The sequence below is a fragment of the Abrus precatorius genome, unplaced genomic scaffold (genome assembly GCF_003935025.1).
Source record: "Abrus precatorius isolate BTA unplaced genomic scaffold, Abrus_2018 Scaffold11, whole genome shotgun sequence".
Classification (NCBI taxonomy): domain Eukaryota; kingdom Viridiplantae; phylum Streptophyta; class Magnoliopsida; order Fabales; family Fabaceae; genus Abrus; species Abrus precatorius.
Window position 1 is genome coordinate 22831531 of NW_020874303.1, and position 18379 is coordinate 22849909.

The following is an 18379-nucleotide window of genomic DNA, read 5'->3' on the forward strand; positions in this document are numbered from 1 at the left end:
AAGGACTTTTTCACAAATCTCTCTTTTTCTTCAAACCTTTGTTTTTTTTAAAATTGTTGTGTGTATCTCTATATATATTATAGCCTAAGCTCCATATCGAACAATAATAATTAAAATAAAGCACAAGCTCCACATTGTGTTTTCCAGGGAATTTTCCGGCAACTGCACCGGTGAACGTCGCCGGAATGGACCAGTCATGGAGAATTGGCATGGGTTTAATGCGGGGTCTCCCTCGTCGGCGATCGGTGGAGGACCGGTCATCTTCCCGCCGCCGGCGCTCCACCTTCTCCAGCTCCCAGTCGGAGACCGTGGACGCTGACGACTTCGCCGACGTCTTTGGGGGCCCCCCGCGAACCCTCCTCGCGCACAAATTCTCGAACTCCAGCTCGTTCTATGAGGAAATTTTCCGTCCGCCGGAGTTCACATCTCAGGCGCCGAAGGGTGGCCGTAGTCTGCCGGTGTTTAGGATTCCGGCAAGGAACGAGGGGTTTTACAGCGACATTTTTGGGTCAGACGATGACCGGAAATCGAGAGAGCGATCAGGGTCGTTGTCGAAGGCAAATTCTTCGTCGGCACTGAGTTCCGAGGAGCTAAGCCCTCGCCGGCCGACGATCGGAGATGACGTGGCACTATCTGGTTTTTCTTCAAAGCTTAGGTACCGTTAACGGTTAAGAAGCTCGCTGAAAAACATAACAAAAAACCTAACTTTTTTCGCAAATTGACATTTATGCCCTTTGTCAGCAGATATAGTTGGCGGATGCTCTCTTCTTGTTCTTAAGTGTGTGGAATTGAACAATTGATTCTATGTTTATTTTTAAAATTTTTATTTTCAAAGCTCAATTCTCTCTCTCTTTTTCTGTTAGGTTCACATAAAGTGATAGTCAGAATATTTTAGCTAAATATTACTGCACGCTTGTGACTTGTATTTATGTGCTTTTGAAGTTAAAATTGGTTCCATTTCTTATAAACATTTTAAAATGCTGATAAAGAAAAGTGATTAATTTTTTTAAAACAAACTAACCATATATCCATGCAAATATTCATTAGAGAAATCATTGATGACAAACATTTGATCGTCCCATGTTGTTGTTTCTACTACTATGTAGCCTTTCTAGTTTCCATCGTAAGGTTAATTTCGTTTGTGGAATTTTATTGAAAATTAAGAAATTATTTGAAAGAATTTATAAAAATATCTTATATTTTTTGAATTTATTTTGAAAAAAAGTTTAGTATAACTTATCAAGAATTTATTTTAGTTTATTACAAGAAATTTTTATAGTTAAATTTATAAGATAACATTTTATATAAAAATATCTTATTAAATAAAGGTTAATTTAAGCTGTTCTGAGTGCTCTCAGTGATTGCTACAGACCAATAAATGTCCCATGGAGATGGAACTCAGCAACTATGATGGCCGAGACTGAAGAATACCCAAGAAAACAAGGGGTGCCACTTTTTCCATTCAGTGGTCAATCATTTGAGATTCAACATGAGGATAATGAGTACAACTACAAGGATAACTTCAAAAGCTCCCACATGGGATTCTCAAGAAGAGTCTCATCCCCAGAAACCATTAGTCTTGAATCCAATTCATATCAAAGCAGCAAAGTATTCACTGATGACTGGGAGCTCAATTCTCCATTTTCTGCTGTCTCTTCACTTTGTCAAGAACCTGAGCCAAAATTTTCAGTGCATGATCACATGCTTTCAGAACAAATTATAGAAGGGGATGATGGTGATAATGACGATGATGATGAAATTATGAGCTCTTATGTCATTGAACTTAATTGCAACCTCAGAAGAGAAGAGTGTGGAGCATCAGACATTGATGAAGCAATTGCATGGGCCAAAGAGAAGTTTCAATCGCGAAGCTCTGAGGAAGAATCAAGCATGAGAAGTGATGGCAATGAGCAAACTGTTGGAATAGAAGGTGATTGTTCTAACAAATAAAATGGCTTGTTACAAAATTAGCACCACAATTTGGCCCTGAAAATCATATTTGTGTCTTTATGAAAATGCAGGAAGACATGATGCAAAAGAATACCATGATGGTGGAAACCGAATAGTTCATTCTCCAAAGGTAATATATTGTATTGGATAAGCGTAAGTAAGTATCAGCATCATTTTACTGATAAAGTGTAACCAGAATTGTTATGAAAGTAAATTTTGAAATATATTGGGTTACAAAAGTGGAAAAAGAAAGACAATAATTTAATAATATTGTAATAACCAATCTTTTTTGCAGTGATTTCAATTCAACCATTCCAGGCTTAGCTTATCCTTAAAGATTGAAGACAATCCATAAAGTAAATCAAATTAGAATGAAAAAGATGTAACCACAAATTTAAGTTTAAACATTATGCATCCTACCCCAAATTACGTGTTTATTATTTTCTATAGCAGTTAAATCTCCCATACTTTGTATAGGAAATGGTTTATATAAGGATTTTCCTTTGTTTTCTATTTCAATTACATGAGAATAAAGATTTAGATTGATAGCTGTGCTTTTTCTACAGAAGCAAGAGACAGGCACAGAGAAGTTGGACAGAGATATAAGATTGTGGTCATCTGGCAAGGAAACAGACATCCGGCTACTGCTTTCTACACTACATCATGTAAGATTATCTTTGTTGTTCATTTCTTGTTACTCATAATTTCATGAAATCATGTAGAGTTTAGGATGCATTTAGATAAAAGGCTTAATCAAGCACTTATTCAGTAAAAAAGATGAAACTTACTGCAACAAATTAAATGGATTATTTTAATAAATTATACCAAAAAGCTTATTGAAATAAGTAAAAAATATCTTACTATAGTCATAAACTATTTTCATAAGTTCACTGAGGTAAGAGAAAATTTGACTTGTATGTATTCTTTATCGCCAGATTGTACGGCCTGACAGTGGCTGGCATGCTATTCCTCTTACGTGTCTAATAGAAAGCTCACAAGTGAAGAAGGCTTATCAGAAAGCAAGGTTATGCCTGCATCCAGACAAACTGCAGCAAAAAGGAGCAACACTCCTACAGAAATACGTGGCAGAAAAGGCTTTCACTATTCTTCAGGTATGTATGTAAACACACATATACCGTCTTATATATGGATAAGTTCTGATGTTAAGTTTCCTCAATGCTAAATCTCAATTCACATTGGAACAGGATGCATGGGCTGCATTCATTTCTGAAGATGTTTCCTTCTAACCAGCAGATGACTCTAATTCTTGATAATGATAACCATTTTTCTTGAGAGTTGTGGACAACATTAAGCTTGACATGTGGAACGATGGGAGTGGTTGTTGACATGCAGCAGATAAACGCTAAATACATGAAACTTGAAAACATAATCTCTTTTGTACAAATAGTTACTGATGGATTGACTGTTTTATTTATGTTTGTATCATAAGTTGTTTGATGCTTTGGTAGGGGTATTAGTTCTGAAGTAGAACAGGAAGTTATTTAATTGGTCTTAGTGTTTGATTTGTATATGATGACATGGGAGCTAGAATTAGTTTGTACTATTGACATGCAACCCTTATATATTTATCCCTGTTGCAATCCATCTCATTAACTACAGGAGAATTACATGAGCACTTTCTGCTAAATTAGTAGATGTCCTTAGCTTATTATGTCTATGATTCTATGAATTTTTGACTTTATTGCAAGAGTAGTTCATGTCAAAAATTAGAAAGGAAGCATAGTGTAATACTACCATGTTGGATGTCTTCCTATGAAATTATTTTTATTTGGTTATTTCTCAATCAACATGTTCTCTAAATCGACTATAACTACATTTTTTACACCTGTGTTAATGCGCTATTCAATATTTAGTTTAAATTGAAAGAAGAGTTTTGCAGAGTATGGGATTTAGTGTATACCTTTGGAGCTTATTTTTGGATTTGGCAATTGGCACCCACAAGGTATCGGCTTGTTGGGAATAAGAAGAGAATTCGAAGACTTAGAGAAGAGTGTAAAAGCATCTTTTGTTATTGTAGGCATGTCCTAGATTATCGAAATGTCATGCTATTGTAGGACATGCATACTTGTCTGAAATCTGACGGGCTAAAACATGCGGTTTATCAGATACACTATTTAAAATTATCTGTTTACTTTGTTGACAAAAAAAAAGAAAATAAACTTATTTAAAAAATTTAAAAATCATGGTGTTTCAAAATATTCGTCAATTAACTAAAAATACTTCTTTTAAAATAATATTTATTAGTTTATTTTTCACTTAAATTCTTTATGAATTTACAAGTACACCTAATTCTTTTATTAAAAATATCATGGTTGAAAGAAAACTATTTTATTATTTGTAATTAATAATTTTAAAGAGATAGAATATTTCATTTTGCCTTGATACTCATTCTATCAAATAAATTTTATTAATGTTACTATTTATCAACTTATTTGCTAAAATAGATAAATTTTTAATTAGAATATACAATGCTAGGATTCGATCATGAATTATATATATATATTAAAAGTCATATAGAAACTCTAATGGTCCCGTAATCACTTTCAAACCTCAGCAAAGGAGGAGAGTCATATTAATTCTTCAACAGCTAACATAAAATCTGTCGAAACATATACCTGATTTCCAATTAATTGACCTTTACCCTAACAACGTATAAAAAATTAAACTCAAAACTTCCTTAAAATATAAAAATCAATTAGTATTTCATTGAACTATTTTATATATGTACACGTATGTGTGTGTGTTAATTATGCCTAATTTATTTTGATTTTTGACATACGTGATCATCTCAGTAATGAGATGATGAAATTGACATTTATTCATCAATGAAAATGTACACTTTACTCCTAAACAAAAACGGAAAATTGGGGGGGAGGGGCCGGGTATAGGAAATTTCCAATTAATACACGTTAAAGAAAGGCCAAGGTCTAAACACAATTCCATCATAAAAGAAATGTCATTTCCAGTATTTACAATTTGATGCTCAAATTACAGTCTTTGAAGTAAATAATTGTTCGATAAAAACTTCAGTCTTCTACATCATTAATTGGCAATACACATTGATGCATGATCTCTGCCTTGCTGAACAACCGTTTCCCCTTTATAGTATTTGCAAGTGCAAAGGGAAGAGAAAACATGTCTGTGACAACCACACTGAACTCTAACGAGGGAGACAATATGCCAAGGATACCACGTATAGTTTGGACAAATAACCTAGAATCCTGCAAGAGTTAAGTAGGGGAAAGCACAAGTTCAATCGGGACAAGGTTACAGGGGAAAGCACAAGTTTGAGCCAAGTACTAATTTAACTCCTCTAAACTGAGAAAGTAAGGGTTCATCCACCCTTAATTTAATGGGGATAAAGTTGACAAGTAACTAAAATTTAAATAAAGAGGTGACACAATCTTACTTTCTCACTTTACATACATATTCACTTTAAAGGAGTCAAATCCAAAAAAGTAAAGTCACAACACTTTGTTTATCAAATTTTTAAGCTAGAAGTTATAACTTAAAAACATTACACACTTACAAGGAAATGGAAACACCCCACACTCAACAAAATCTCAGAGTTGACCGTGACTTCTGCTCAGAGAGTGGTTGCGAAGAAGTTTTTGATCAGGTGCTTGCTGATCATTCTGCTGCAAGAAATTCAAGTGGGAGGGGAAAATATCACTAACTTCTACCAGATTTCAGTTTTGAGAGAAGAGGGGGGGGGAATGACAATAAATTGTCCAAAGAACAGTAAAATTTGATTTAAAAAAAAATAAAATCAAAGAGAGCTTCAATAATTCATACGAAGGGCTGGCTAAGACATATATTGAAAGGAAAATGTTGAAAGAAATGCCTCTAATACCAAAAGAGCAAAAAGGAACTGCTGGCTATACATATATTGCTAAATAACTAATAAAAACGTGTCATACAAGACAGGGGTTTATATGGTTCAATGGTAAGCGGCTAAGCATGCTACATGATATATAGTTCAAGCACTGAATTTTATGCAGATCCATGAATGTACAGTCATTCTCAACTTACCAAGACATGCATTTGAGGTGCTAACAAAGTAAACAAACTGATAAATCTCTACTCCAGCGTTCTATGGATATCAATACTTCTGCTTTAACAAAAATACTATTATCTGGAAATAGCTTTACTCAATGAAATCTAGTCATGTATATGTATGAACTAACTAAATATACAGTAAAAAATTCTATTAACATAAAATAGAAATAGATGGCTAGGGAGATTTTAAAAAATAGTGAAGGAAAGTTTATGAAGCAAAGTGAAGAAAATAAAAGAAGAGTCACCTTTCTCTTCAGAAATTTAACGAGGAAAGGCAGGAATTTTTTGCATGCTTGGGAGGGAGACTTAAATGAACAAGGGGAGGAGATGTAAATTAGAAGTCCTGGATTTGATAATTTTTTAATATAATTTTTTTCTTCTTTTCACTCAATTATGGAGAGGAATAGATCCTGCCCTCTAGAATGTGAGTCAGCGGGTGAGACACTGCATTACTTTTTCCCAAATAGGAAAAAGAGAATCAAACAAGCCTTTAGATGTCTCATCCCTTTACTTCCTACTGGTGTTCCAATACACCATATGATTCTTTTTTTGTCCTTCCAACAAAACAAAAATGGGAATTGCATAGTTCACTCTTAAAAAAGATATCCAATCACTAAAACAAGCAAAAAAACAGGTGAGGAAAAAGGAGAAGTGTGAATTAAAGTAGCAAGGAAGTAGGTAGATACATTGAAATAGTTTACTGAGACTTGTGTTAAATCCAGCTGTTCCTCTAGATCCTAGATACATTGAAATAACTTATTTACAAACCAACACTAGGTCTGCCATCTTAAATGATGAATATGAATTCTCAGTGCTGCAATGTAAAAGTAGTTTGTCTTGGTCTAGATGTCTTGTATCAACAAGCAAATGCATTGATGTCTTGGTCTACTTACATTGTATCAACAAAAAAGTAGTTTGTACAAGAAACTCAAACTTACAATCAAATAAAATGAAATAAATTCATAGCTGTCTGCTCTCGTCATGACTCAAGGTTTATTGTTCGGCTCAACAAAATTACAATTGGGCAAAAATGGAGAAAAAAAAAACGATATGTTTGATAGACAAACCTTGTACAAAGATGCAGCAGACTCAGATGGTACTGTCGGCATGGCATTATGCCCCAAAGATCGCAAAGCATCCAAAGCATCTAAAGTCAGCTGCCAACCGCAAAGTGCAGCATCACTACTAGTGCTTGGAACAGAACTAGCACAGCCAGCGGCAGCAACATTGCCATTCACCCAAGGGCAACATTGGTTGTGATAAACAATAGGATCAAATTCTACAGCTTCTTCATAATTACTTTCTCCTTTTGGGGGGCCTAAATAAATGAAGAATGTCAGTGGTTATGCTCCAAAAATATGTAGCAACTAATTGATAAAATGAAACAGGACCATGGAATAAAATATAATATCCATATTCAATTTGATGTTTGATAAAAAGCTGTCAAGGACAAGAGTACAAATAATAGGACATTCAAGGACAGAACAAGAGGGGAAAAGAGTACTACCAAAAGATCCCCACCAACCAAAAGCTGAACAGCCTCCAGGAACTATTCGAAAAAGGCCCTGAAACCTATAGAATAAAGGAAAGCCTAGCTATACAAACTCAAGTAATCCACATAACAGGTACTATTTCTATCCAGTAGTAACTCAATCAAAAGATAGCCCACCTTACAGCTCATATGTGATGGCTGTCACAAATCAATTATGACCAATAAAGCACATGTTCTCCTTAAGGGGTTACCCTAACATATGTATATTGTAGGGGACTTGGCCAGCTTTACTACATTGAAATTTTCAGTTATTTTATTTTCTTGGTTATGGAGGATCCTTAACCCTCCAAATTCCAAGTAATATTCTCCTATGAGTCTTAATGAATTACTTCCTTTTTAAAGAAAAAAATATATAACAGAAGTTCTAGTGAGATAAGTGGATCAAATGGAAAATTGTTCAAGCAAAGAGATAGATGAATACTAACTAAAACTTCAGGAGAAATCATTACAAAAAAAAAAAAACATAAATCTGAATGATATTTTAAAAATTTGGTGTTTGATAGAGCACAGTGGGTGGACATAGATGATCCCACCTAGGACCACAATTGATTGGTGTTCTATTATAAACAATAATAATAATAATAACCTGCAGCTTTTCTTCAGCAATGTTAAACATTGAACTATTCTCTATTATTTGTCAATACCAGATGAAGATTCCCAACTTAACCATTAACACTAACTTTCTAAAAAGGATATCTCTAGATTAATTCTAGGGTCCATACAACAAAAGCAAGTCAAATGAACACTAAAGCAATTACATGGAGCAAATGAGGAACAAATAAATAAGAAGCAAGCAAGTGGATAAGTCTGTATTTATGCCCTCTTTTACAGCTTAGATATTTATATTTGACCTTTATTTGATTTGAGTTTTACACTGATTCATATATTAATTGTGCAGCTTAGTATAAAGAGGTCACAAGTGTATTTTGAGTTTATTTTGGATCCAAGTTGATGAAAAATCAGAACTTTGCAGTAGTCAACACGTATAGACCCTTTCAATAAGCACAAGGTACTTCGAGTCTATCTACGACCATGCTTATAGCCTTGCACGGCCATACTCTGCGGCAAATCTAATTATGAATAGCTTCTAGGGTTTTAAAACCCTATTACAAAAGGACCTCAGGCATCGTCTTATCCTTGTTATGTAATACACCTCTCATATTTCTATCCTACCCTTGATCTTTTGGCACACTCTTGACGGGACCTGAAGTTTTGAGTGATCATGTTTAAAGACTGAGAACTCATTTCATCTCTAGTTTGTTATTTCTCATGATTATGACTTTGTTTATGAATGTTTTGGTTGTTTTCTCTAGCATGAATAACTAAGTCTATAATTAAGTTTATAAGAATTTTTGTTTATAAATTTATAAGATTTTGAAGTTTGAATTTATTTTTGATTTCTGTGTGTAAGTAGTGTTTATCCTACTACATATAATTGTATAATCTTAATTAATTATAATGTCAGACGACTGTGTCTCGATTAATTAATGAATTTATAAGATAAAACGAAATAAAAAATTAGATGGACCAAATCAATCTTTTTCTTTCAATTGTTATTAAATTAACAAGTTCATAAGTACTTTATGCTTTTTTGAATTAATATCTTACGTAACTATTATAAATGTTAATTTAGAAAAAAGAATGTTAATATTTCATGATCATTGAACAATGATAGTATTTGTATAAATAATTGATAATCACAAGAAAATTGAACTTAAAATTAAATAAAAAAATAATAAAAGATTGAATAAAAAACTCATATATACTAGGTTCCTCTAAATTCAACCAAGACATGTATTGTATTAATTGTTTTTATTCATAATTTGTGTTATAATTAATTTCTTATTTTTATTTAATTTCGCATTTTCTAGACTTAAACAATTGAATTAAAAAATTTTTAGTAATTAGAACCAATTCTTGTGAAATGATAATTTCAGAAATTTATTTTAGAACTCTATTATTTTTCGACAAGTACACTTATCCACCAAATAGGTACATACAACAAAAGGAAGTCAAATAAACGCTGAAGCAATTACATGGAGTCAATGAGGAACAAATAAATAAGAAGCCAGCTGATATGGGAGTAAGAAGAGATTCAAGATTTAAAAAATTGAAGCAGGACAGAGAAGTCAATTAATAATAGTTTAAAAAGAAAAGCTGTTTTATGACCTTTAATTTTTTAATTTTTTTATGATCCTTGCATTATTTCAGTTAATATGGCAGAGTTTAAATCTTATTAAAAAACTCTGTGGTGAGATATAATAAAGTTCTGGAAGATTGTTCATTTGTCAATCAAGTTTTATTTTGCCAACCAATTACTAGGCCTGATATATTTGGTAAAAGGAATACTTATAAATGTTATCATTTAGAATTTTCTTGTTTCTTGGCAAATTTGGGGTTCTTAATTAGTAACTACTACGACACCTGTTAGAATAATACCCATATAAATCTTAGAAAGTAGGAAACAAAATAAAAATAAAGTGGCAGTTAATTATTGCTTTAAACAGAAAATGTTTTCTCAAAACAAACAGGGCACTAAGTTGACGATACCATTTCAAAAATAAATAAATAAACCTTTTTCTCACTAGGTATAGTTGGCTAGATGGATCTAACACAATTGTATTCTATCATGAACCAAGTCCTGAGAAGTCCATTTAGATCCAAATCCTTTTTGGTTGTCTCAACTAGATTTTTCTTGGCCTCACTCATATTTAACGGTTAAACTATACTCCATTGATCCACTCTTTTTATTGGGATTTTCATTTATTGATTTTCTCTCAACATGACTAAACCACTCAAGGGCAAGAGCCTACCATCCCTTCCTCAACGGTTGCTACTCCACCTCTACTTCTCCCTAGCATATATTCCTGATTGACTGCTATGGCACGAACAGGCAGGGTAACAAGCAAATCAGTTCAAGATAATTAAAATACAGAGGTTACCTATCCCATTTGCAATGGCAAAATCTGATTCAAGGAGAGTAAAATTGTTGGCAAATGATGATTTACCATCCTTCATGATCTCTTCCTTAGTATTTTCACAATCAGAGTAAATAGAGGCATTACAAGAACGAGACGGATGACCACTATTAGCCGGTAGTGGATTGCAGTTTTGACTAATTTTTTCACCACTTTCAACAGATTCTGCCTTTGTAGAACAACCAATTTTTGACCCACTGTCTGTCCTTCCTGCCGAGTGAGACATCATCTCCTGGCTATCACCAATAGGATCTTCCCTGTTCATATCATCAGGGATAATCTCATCCATTAGACCTGGATCCGGAACAGATTCACCAGTCTGTCCCTGATTTTCAGCATCTTCTACCCTCTGTTCCATTTCCCCAAATACACTATCAGCTCTGTGTACAGATATATCTGCACCTCGGATTTCAGCTTCATGACTAGCACACATTCCAACACTTCCTCCACTAATGCCCAAACTAATTCCTTCTCGAGCTTGAGCAGTCACAGTTTCTGCATTGAAAAGTTCTTCTCCATAGTTTGTACTACTGACACCCACTTCACCAGGGACAACTTCAGTAGCTGTTTGTAAGCAAGTGCTTTGCTGTGCTTGATTGCTGTTATTCAGTTCAGATGTTTCATTCATGTCCACATTGCCATATGTGCTAGAGGAGGGGAAATGAACATCATCAAGGTCTCCTGGGTAGTTTTCAACACTTTCCATGGAATCATCATTTACACTATGACACATTGTGTCCATTGCAATGACAGATGATGCACGGGTTGAGTCCCTGGCTGATTGGATACCTATTGGGTGGTCACTACCTTGATGGAATGAAGAAACTCGATTGCCAGCAACATATGCCTCAAAACCCATTGAATGGCTGGGACCAGCACCAGATGAGTCTCTTTGATGAGGTGAACCATATGTGTCAAAAATATCAGAGTCACGTGCACGTTTTGAAGGACCAGCTGAATATTGTCCACCATCTGTCACTTCATCTCCATCACGATCAATGACAGTTCCTTCAACACTATCAGCCTGCTGCTGCAACCTAAGAATTGGCCTATCATCTGAGCTTCCTCCTTTTTCAAGATTTCTCTTACGAGAACTTGGCCCTCGTGATTCATATGAAGCTGCACGATCACCAATCTCACTCCCCGAAGGCTGTCCAATCATTAAATCCCTTCCCATATCTTCATCATGAGTATTTTCAGATGTTGCTGTCCTGCCCAAGGGATTAAAAGGAAAACCCCCAGCCATGGTAAGATTTAAGTCTAAATCTGTGTTAGCCAACAATTTCCCCTCATTTGTAGCAACTTCATCACGGTCATCAGTCTGATCTTTCTCTGTATCATCAGCTGCAATCCAACCACTGATTCCACTAGCTGCACTCACTCCACGAGTCAATCCTATTTTTTTACTAGTATCAGGAATATCTATACTGTTTGGTGCAAAGCGAGTAGGACGAGGAACAGTTAAAAAATCTGAAATTCTAACTGTAGCACCACATAAGCTACAATCAAGCAAAGGTGACCTAGAGTCAAGTCTAGACTCCTTAAGAGATGCCTTTGCCTTTCTGGCATCCATTTTAGTAGAAGCAGAAACTGCTTTTGGACCAGGATCTTGAGTAAGATGGAGTTGAGTCTTGCTAGGGCCAAAAGAATATCCATTTCTTTCAGATTGAGCAGAGTGTTCTTCACAATCTTGAACATTTAAAAGCCATCTTGGTTCCCAACCACAAAGGCCTATAAGCTTCTGTGCCTGCCAAAAGGAGGATCCATTAATAGAAAATAAGCATGTGACAGAGCAACAAAAGTATTAATTTGACATAAAAAAAAAAAAACTTACACGAGAATATAAGTAGTATGCCTCATCCTGAGAGTTTTCAGGCTCAGATAAAATCTCTGGTTTAAGGTCTACTTCTCCTGACATAAAATTCTGAGACTGCGATAGAAAGCGTTCAATTTGTGGGCCTCGGGAAATAGACATCAACTCAATTGCAGAAATCGATACCACAGGAAGACAGTGAAATTGTACGAGCCCATCACATCTATCCTTGTAGCCACCAATTAATGCAGATGGAGCAGCTGGAGGGAACTGCACCAGACTTTCTGGACAGCTATTACCTTTCCAAGGGCAATTAACCTTATGCCCCGAATCAAGCTGCCTGGCAAAGGATTCGCTGGCATTTTGAGCTTTGCCCATTGCAATAAGAAAACAAGTTAAAAACAGTTAATGAATATAATCAGCAACAACAGTGAAGTTCCTTTAGCCTTAGGTATCAGTTAAAACTTGCTTTAAAAACTATATCAAAATAAGATTACACCAATCTAGCTGTTGAGATAAAATATATATATAAAAGGATCTCAAATGATTTGGACTGCATAATAATTTCTTGGATATTTAAAGATTAATTACTTAATCCAGTATGCATAACTTATATATTGTCCCTCTAGTTTTAATTTTGTATAAAGTCCTGTTATACATGACATATCCTATATGAACCTTGGGACAAAGTGCTACAATTTACAACTATTATTATACTTACATGCTAACAGCAATCATAACAACTATTTCTCAACCAAATAAAAAGTAAAAAGCACAAAATCAGAAATTAATTGTTGATGGGACAGTCCCCACATTGACAGACAAATACATTCTTTGATAGAAAAAATAAATTGTAAGAGACCATGGAAATACAACTAGGACTAGGAAGAGAATAACAAAACCCTCCAAAACATGAAAACAGACATATGCAAGGAACAAGGGGGAAGGGGGCCACTCAAGAATGTAACAACCAAGGCTGGTCTCCAAATATCAGAACTAGCAACAGCCCCACCCCCATCCTCCCTGGGGAAAATATATGAGCTGAATACCTAAGAGAAATAAAAACCATAATGCTACCCCCATAAAAACTATACGTATTAAGCCTTGAATCTCTTTTCAAAGGAAACAAATTATGTAACATTAAGCTATATTCGTTTTTTTTTTTGACAAATGGAACCTCATAGGCAGCAGCATTGCTTTTAATGTTCTATATATGCACTAAGCTAGGAATGACACATTTATGTTTGGGGATTTATAAACAGTAAACCCATAAAAGTAAAATCCTTGTTTTTACCACTGTGAATTTCATCCTATAATTTTCTTGAAACTCCTCCCACCTCCTACATCTGCCCTATACATGGGATGCCTCAACAAAGTAGGCCTTTCATCCATGGTCTACATGAAAGGATTGACTGTCCTTTTAATTTCTACCCTAGTTATTATTAACAAGCCTCATTTTAGAGAAAACATGGAGTTTATAAGCAGGATGCAGAAGCCGAAAGTACTTAGATTGCAAATTTGCAATCACCAACCTTCAGCTGATGTCCAAGATGGCGATGATGTAAAACTCAGGCATGAACCACATGACTCGCAAGCAATTTTGTCCACACCAACATTCATCCAACCTTTCTGAGCACAAGCCAATGAACTGATGATCTGGAAGAAATTAAAGAGGACATGTGATCCCTGGAGACTGCCTCATATCTACTTAGAGCATTTGTAGAGTGCATTATATTATCTACACATGCCCAATAGTTAAAGTTTATGTCTCACAGATCAAGATAATTTCTTTGGACCAATACTTCATGCAAATGTGACATTAAAATTAATTTATGTAGACAAAATAACTAGGAAATTCACATCACTAAACACATAGAATCAGATCCCCACATAGGGCCAAAGCTTTCAATTACTGCAAGTGATGTTTATTATCTTTTCTTCGTTTGACCATAACTCAAAAAGACTATAAACAGATCATAATTCAATTGGTAAGAAAAATTTATTGGGAATTAAGGATTAAAACAATTATGAGTTCGTTCCAAAATTCATAGAAGTAGATACAGCCTTGTCAAAAAAGTAAATTCAAATAAACAAAATAAAAGACTAATTAATTTGTCAGGCAAAAACAGTAAAGTCAATAAGTTTAAATTTTTTAAGGTTACCAGGAATCCTTTTTTTTTTTTTTTACAAAAAGATAAAGCAAAATATTTTTCAACAGGAGAAAAGAATCACAAAATACATAAATCTCTTTATATTTTTCCAGTGAATGAAATTGATAAGAAATACAAGGGAAGTAGAGTTAGAAAGAGGATAAGATATCCTACAGAACAGAGAAATCATGATAAAATAAAGAACATGAAAGAATCAAGAATGTAGCAGGGCTGCCCAGTCTGACTACACGGCAGTATTCAGAAATGGCCATTGACTCCCTTGAAAAATACCACAAGCAGAAAGACAAAGAAAAACCATTAACATAACCCCATTCCATAACAAGTTTATGGGCAAAATGATACCCTTAAAGATATGAGTGTTCATCTCCACCCAAATGTACCAAAGAACTAAATGACTGCACTATGGCACAGAAATTTAGCCTCCATTACTATTTTGGGTTATAGGGAGCTAGCGGGATATTCACAATTGTCTAACAAAATATCCACTATTTACTTATAATAGCACTCAATTCAGTATTTTTTTTTTTTGGGGGGTGGGGGGAGCAATTAATTATAGGAAAATTTGGGAAATAGCAGCTAAAGCAGTTGAATTGTGAATAGGAAGTTGGAATTGCCAAATTTACCAACCATACATGGTCGTACACGTAGAGAATTTAACAAAGGAATTGAGATATTTACACTGCTGTAGAAACATGCCAGCAGCTGTCAGATTAGAAAGCTGAAATTAAATGTATTCTTTAGTGCCTCAAACTGCAAAAGATGGAAGGAAGTTTGCAGTTTTTCAGAAGTCAGGAGCACATGCAACAGAGGGTTTCTACTTTCTACCACTGACAATAACCAGTTTAAGATGCAAGAGATGATAGAGGGGTATGTCTGTACACTTTCTGTTCATTATATAATTTATAAGAATAAACAGAAACTATCAAAAGGGTAATCACTACAGGCTTAAGACAACTATATGCATTGTTCAATTCATGCAAATAACATTTGTTCTCTTAAGTGTACAAAATATCAATATTTAGATATTGGAAACAAATGAAAGTTAAACAGCTACCCACAAGGAAAAAATGGAGGAAAATGTACATATACATAATGAACTACAATATATTTATGGAAAACCATGGTCAATTCAAACCTGAGGCTTCCCAAGCCAATTTAAAGGACTAAATGTGGCCAAACGTCTTAATAAATCTCCCCTTTCCCACGGTCTACATGAAAATCTTGAAGAATCAAAAGCAGAACCACCAGCACTTGTGCTCAAGGAAGTCCATGGTGGTTGTGAACCAACACATGAGAGAGAAGCCGCTTTAGAGACTTGTCCATGACTTGACCCATCTATGCTGCCAACATTCATTGGAACAGCAGGGGATGATGCCCCAGCAGAACTGATAAAATGTATGAATAATTAGTCAAATAAGAAAGTCAAATAAATAACATCTAGACAAGAGAACTGAATGACCCATAAAAATACAACATTTTGCCATCACCAGCCATACATCATATATGCATTAAGTTCATATCCATAGAAATTCAAGAAATTATCTTGTTTACTCGAAGGGATGTGATACAGTGAGGATCTAGCCTCTAGTGTGTAGTAGAGAGAGCAGGTGAGGTACCCAATGGATATATTTGATAGGGAAAAATGGGAAGAGGGTGATAGACCATAAACCATGAGTCAAACAAAAGGTAAGGTGATGCTTCTTTACTGTTCCAAGTTAAAGGAAGCCTAAGTAGTTAATAACTGCTTCCCAATGTAGACTCCTTATCAAGTAACTTAAGCCTTGACCTCACCGAAAAGCCTACTAGTTTCCTAGAGGAAGGGCAGCATCCCTAAGTTCTGCATTAGTCAGAGGCAACAAGCTCGTAAAACCACCAACGCTTAGACATTCATGCCTGACATAGTTAACTGGAATGCCATAAGCAAGCATAAACTTTACTAAAATGAGCCCCTCATGTTAGTTCTTCCATGATTATGCACAATATCTATATCTATGAACAAAAGGACCCACTAAATGGTAAACAAATTACTTGGGAAGTGCCCTTTTGCTCCTTTATGATCAAACAAGACAAATTCAATACAAGTGTGTATACGCAAAAGCAAGAAATACACGGTAAGTAAGGGAACATGCAAAACAATTCAAAAGCACAACAAAAAATAGTTGAATGATGCATACATAAACTTAGCACAAACAGCACGACATCATTTTTCTTTTTTTTCACGTTAGATCCAATTCTGGAGGTGCAGGAGCATTATTAACAGTTTTCTTATGTTAAACTCCAATTCAAGTTAAAATTTCGGGGCACTCGGGGAAACCAAGCAAATTTAAAACGGCGGTTACAAAAATCCAGCCAAAACGAAACCCTAATTTGGGAAGACTCAATTCAACGGTTGCAAAGAAAGAGAGAAGAAAACGGTACCTGGCAGCAGGTGTGGGATCAACGGTGCCCCCAGAGCTGATAACCTCTTCTCTCATTCTCTCTCTCTCTCTCGCTACTATCTCAGTTTCCGAAGCAAATGAAATTCATGAGTGAAAGAGTGGCATGGCAGCTTCGGTCATATATGCAATGTAAGTGTCAGCGCGTGGCCACCACTGCGAATACGAATATACGATGCCTATGCCATGGTGTCTGCTTTATTTATCTATCAACGAATATTCATACTGTCGTTCAAACGTTAATCGCCGAATTAAATTTTTAAAACTTAAAAATATATTATAAACATATTTCTGCGTAATTATAAATATATTTTTATTAAAATTTATTGATAGTTCTTTAACTAGTGTTCTTAAATTTTTTTTAGGAAGAACACACAATTTTAGATCTTCAACCATGATTTTATCATTAATGTTTAACTAACTAAATATAAATTATTATCAAAATATATTTGTATTTTAAGATATTAAATATTATTTTACATATGAACGTTTTTTGCATAATTTTAGATGTATGTTTTTTACATACTTATTTATTTTGTATAAGTATCGTTGATTTATTCATAATTTAATTATTTAAATTACAATACACAACACTTTCATACCTGATTTCATTATATTGTTTTAAAAAAATCTTGTAAAATAAAAAAGTTTGTGTATTATACAGGTACTTTATTAGTATTTATCAGAAAACTATAACAGACATAATTATATTTGATTTCTCATGTTTAATTTTAAAATTTTGATAGTCAGTATATATGTATGTGTAGTGAGGAAATATCAACCTGTATTTACACTGGTTCTACTTATTTGCCCATTATTAATAATTTTTATTAGATAGTTTTGGTTTAAAATTGGTCATCAAATTAAATTAAAATTATTTAATATTTTATTTATGTATATTAAAATAAATATAATATATTAAATGTATAAAATAAACATTATTTAGCTGTATTTTTATAATTATTTAATTTTAACATAATTTAATTCCAATTATTAAAGTAATATATATTTATAAATAACACCTAATTTAATTCCAATTCCAATTGTTGTGGTGTAAGAATTTGTTTAATATTTTACTTATATCATATAAATAACGCCTAATTTTTACACGGTAAAAGTTATTAAATGTTAAATAACATAAAAAAAAAAGTATAAGGATATAAATTTTTACTATAAAATTCAGTTTTAAGACAATCCAATATCGACGTCTCGATCATCGATAATAATATGCCAAACTTCAGTTATTCTTAAAACTTCAACATTAACTGCATCTCACAATAACAGATATTTCCCGTATATTGCAAGTATAGTCGGAGATTTCAAAACCTTTGCTGCAACTAATTATGGTTCAATAGTAAAAACTTTACTGTATGGTTGACAGAGAATATCTCAAAACTAAG

At 34.0% G+C, this 18379-nt stretch overlaps 2 protein-coding genes across 5 annotated transcripts; one reads left to right on the forward strand and one right to left on the reverse strand.

Annotated features, from left to right (window-relative positions):
• The first annotated feature begins 122 nt into the window (after nucleotides 1–122).
• On the forward strand, nucleotides 123–3416 carry LOC113856192. The gene is made up of 6 exons (XM_027487911.1): nucleotides 123–655; nucleotides 1371–1930; nucleotides 2022–2080; nucleotides 2517–2615; nucleotides 2886–3062; nucleotides 3156–3416. The coding sequence occupies exons 1-6, from the start codon at nucleotides 186–188 to the stop codon at nucleotides 3195–3197; spliced, it is 1407 nt and encodes a 468-aa protein (XP_027343712.1). The 5' UTR covers nucleotides 123–185; the 3' UTR covers nucleotides 3198–3416.
• A 1500-nt stretch (nucleotides 3417–4916) lies between these two features.
• Nucleotides 4917–17174, reverse strand: LOC113853924. Of its 4 annotated transcripts, none has more exons than XM_027484640.1 (8): nucleotides 16963–17174; nucleotides 15680–15929; nucleotides 13906–14029; nucleotides 12395–12741; nucleotides 10525–12307; nucleotides 7098–7348; nucleotides 5501–5609; nucleotides 4917–5192 (listed from the first exon to the last, which is right to left on the reverse strand). In XM_027484640.1, the coding sequence occupies exons 1-7, from the start codon at nucleotides 17016–17018 to the stop codon at nucleotides 5535–5537; spliced, it is 2886 nt and encodes a 961-aa protein (XP_027340441.1). In that variant the 5' UTR covers nucleotides 17019–17174; the 3' UTR covers nucleotides 4917–5192; nucleotides 5501–5534. The 4 variants fall into 4 exon arrangements, with proteins under 4 accessions (XP_027340441.1, XP_027340443.1, XP_027340442.1 ...); XM_027484642.1 differs by having other exon boundaries at nucleotides 13906–14111; nucleotides 16963–17156; XM_027484641.1 differs by having other exon boundaries at nucleotides 5501–5606; nucleotides 16963–17123.
• Nucleotides 17175–18379: the final 1205 nt, after the last annotated feature.

Excerpts from the sequence above, each read along its gene's own strand:
- LOC113856192 (XM_027487911.1), top strand. The coding sequence starts at position 186 with ATGGACCAGTCATGGAGAATTGGCATGGGTTTAATGCGGGGTCTCCCT. Across the intron at positions 656-1,370 it reads GGTTTTTCTTCAAAGCTTAG|ACCAATAAATGTCCCATGGA; the intron begins GTACCGTTAACG and ends TGATTGCTACAG. Across the intron at positions 2,081-2,516 it reads GAATAGTTCATTCTCCAAAG|AAGCAAGAGACAGGCACAGA; the intron begins GTAATATATTGT and ends CTTTTTCTACAG.
- LOC113853924 (XM_027484639.1), bottom strand. The coding sequence starts at position 17,018 with ATGAGAGAAGAGGTTATCAGCTCTGGGGGCACCGTTGATCCCACACCT. Across the intron at positions 12,308-12,394 it reads CATACTACTTATATTCTCGT|GCACAGAAGCTTATAGGCCT; the intron begins GTAAGTTTTTTT and ends TCCTTTTGGCAG. Across the intron at positions 7,349-10,524 it reads TGCCATTGCAAATGGGATAG|GCCCCCCAAAAGGAGAAAGT; the intron begins GTAACCTCTGTA and ends TCATTTATTTAG.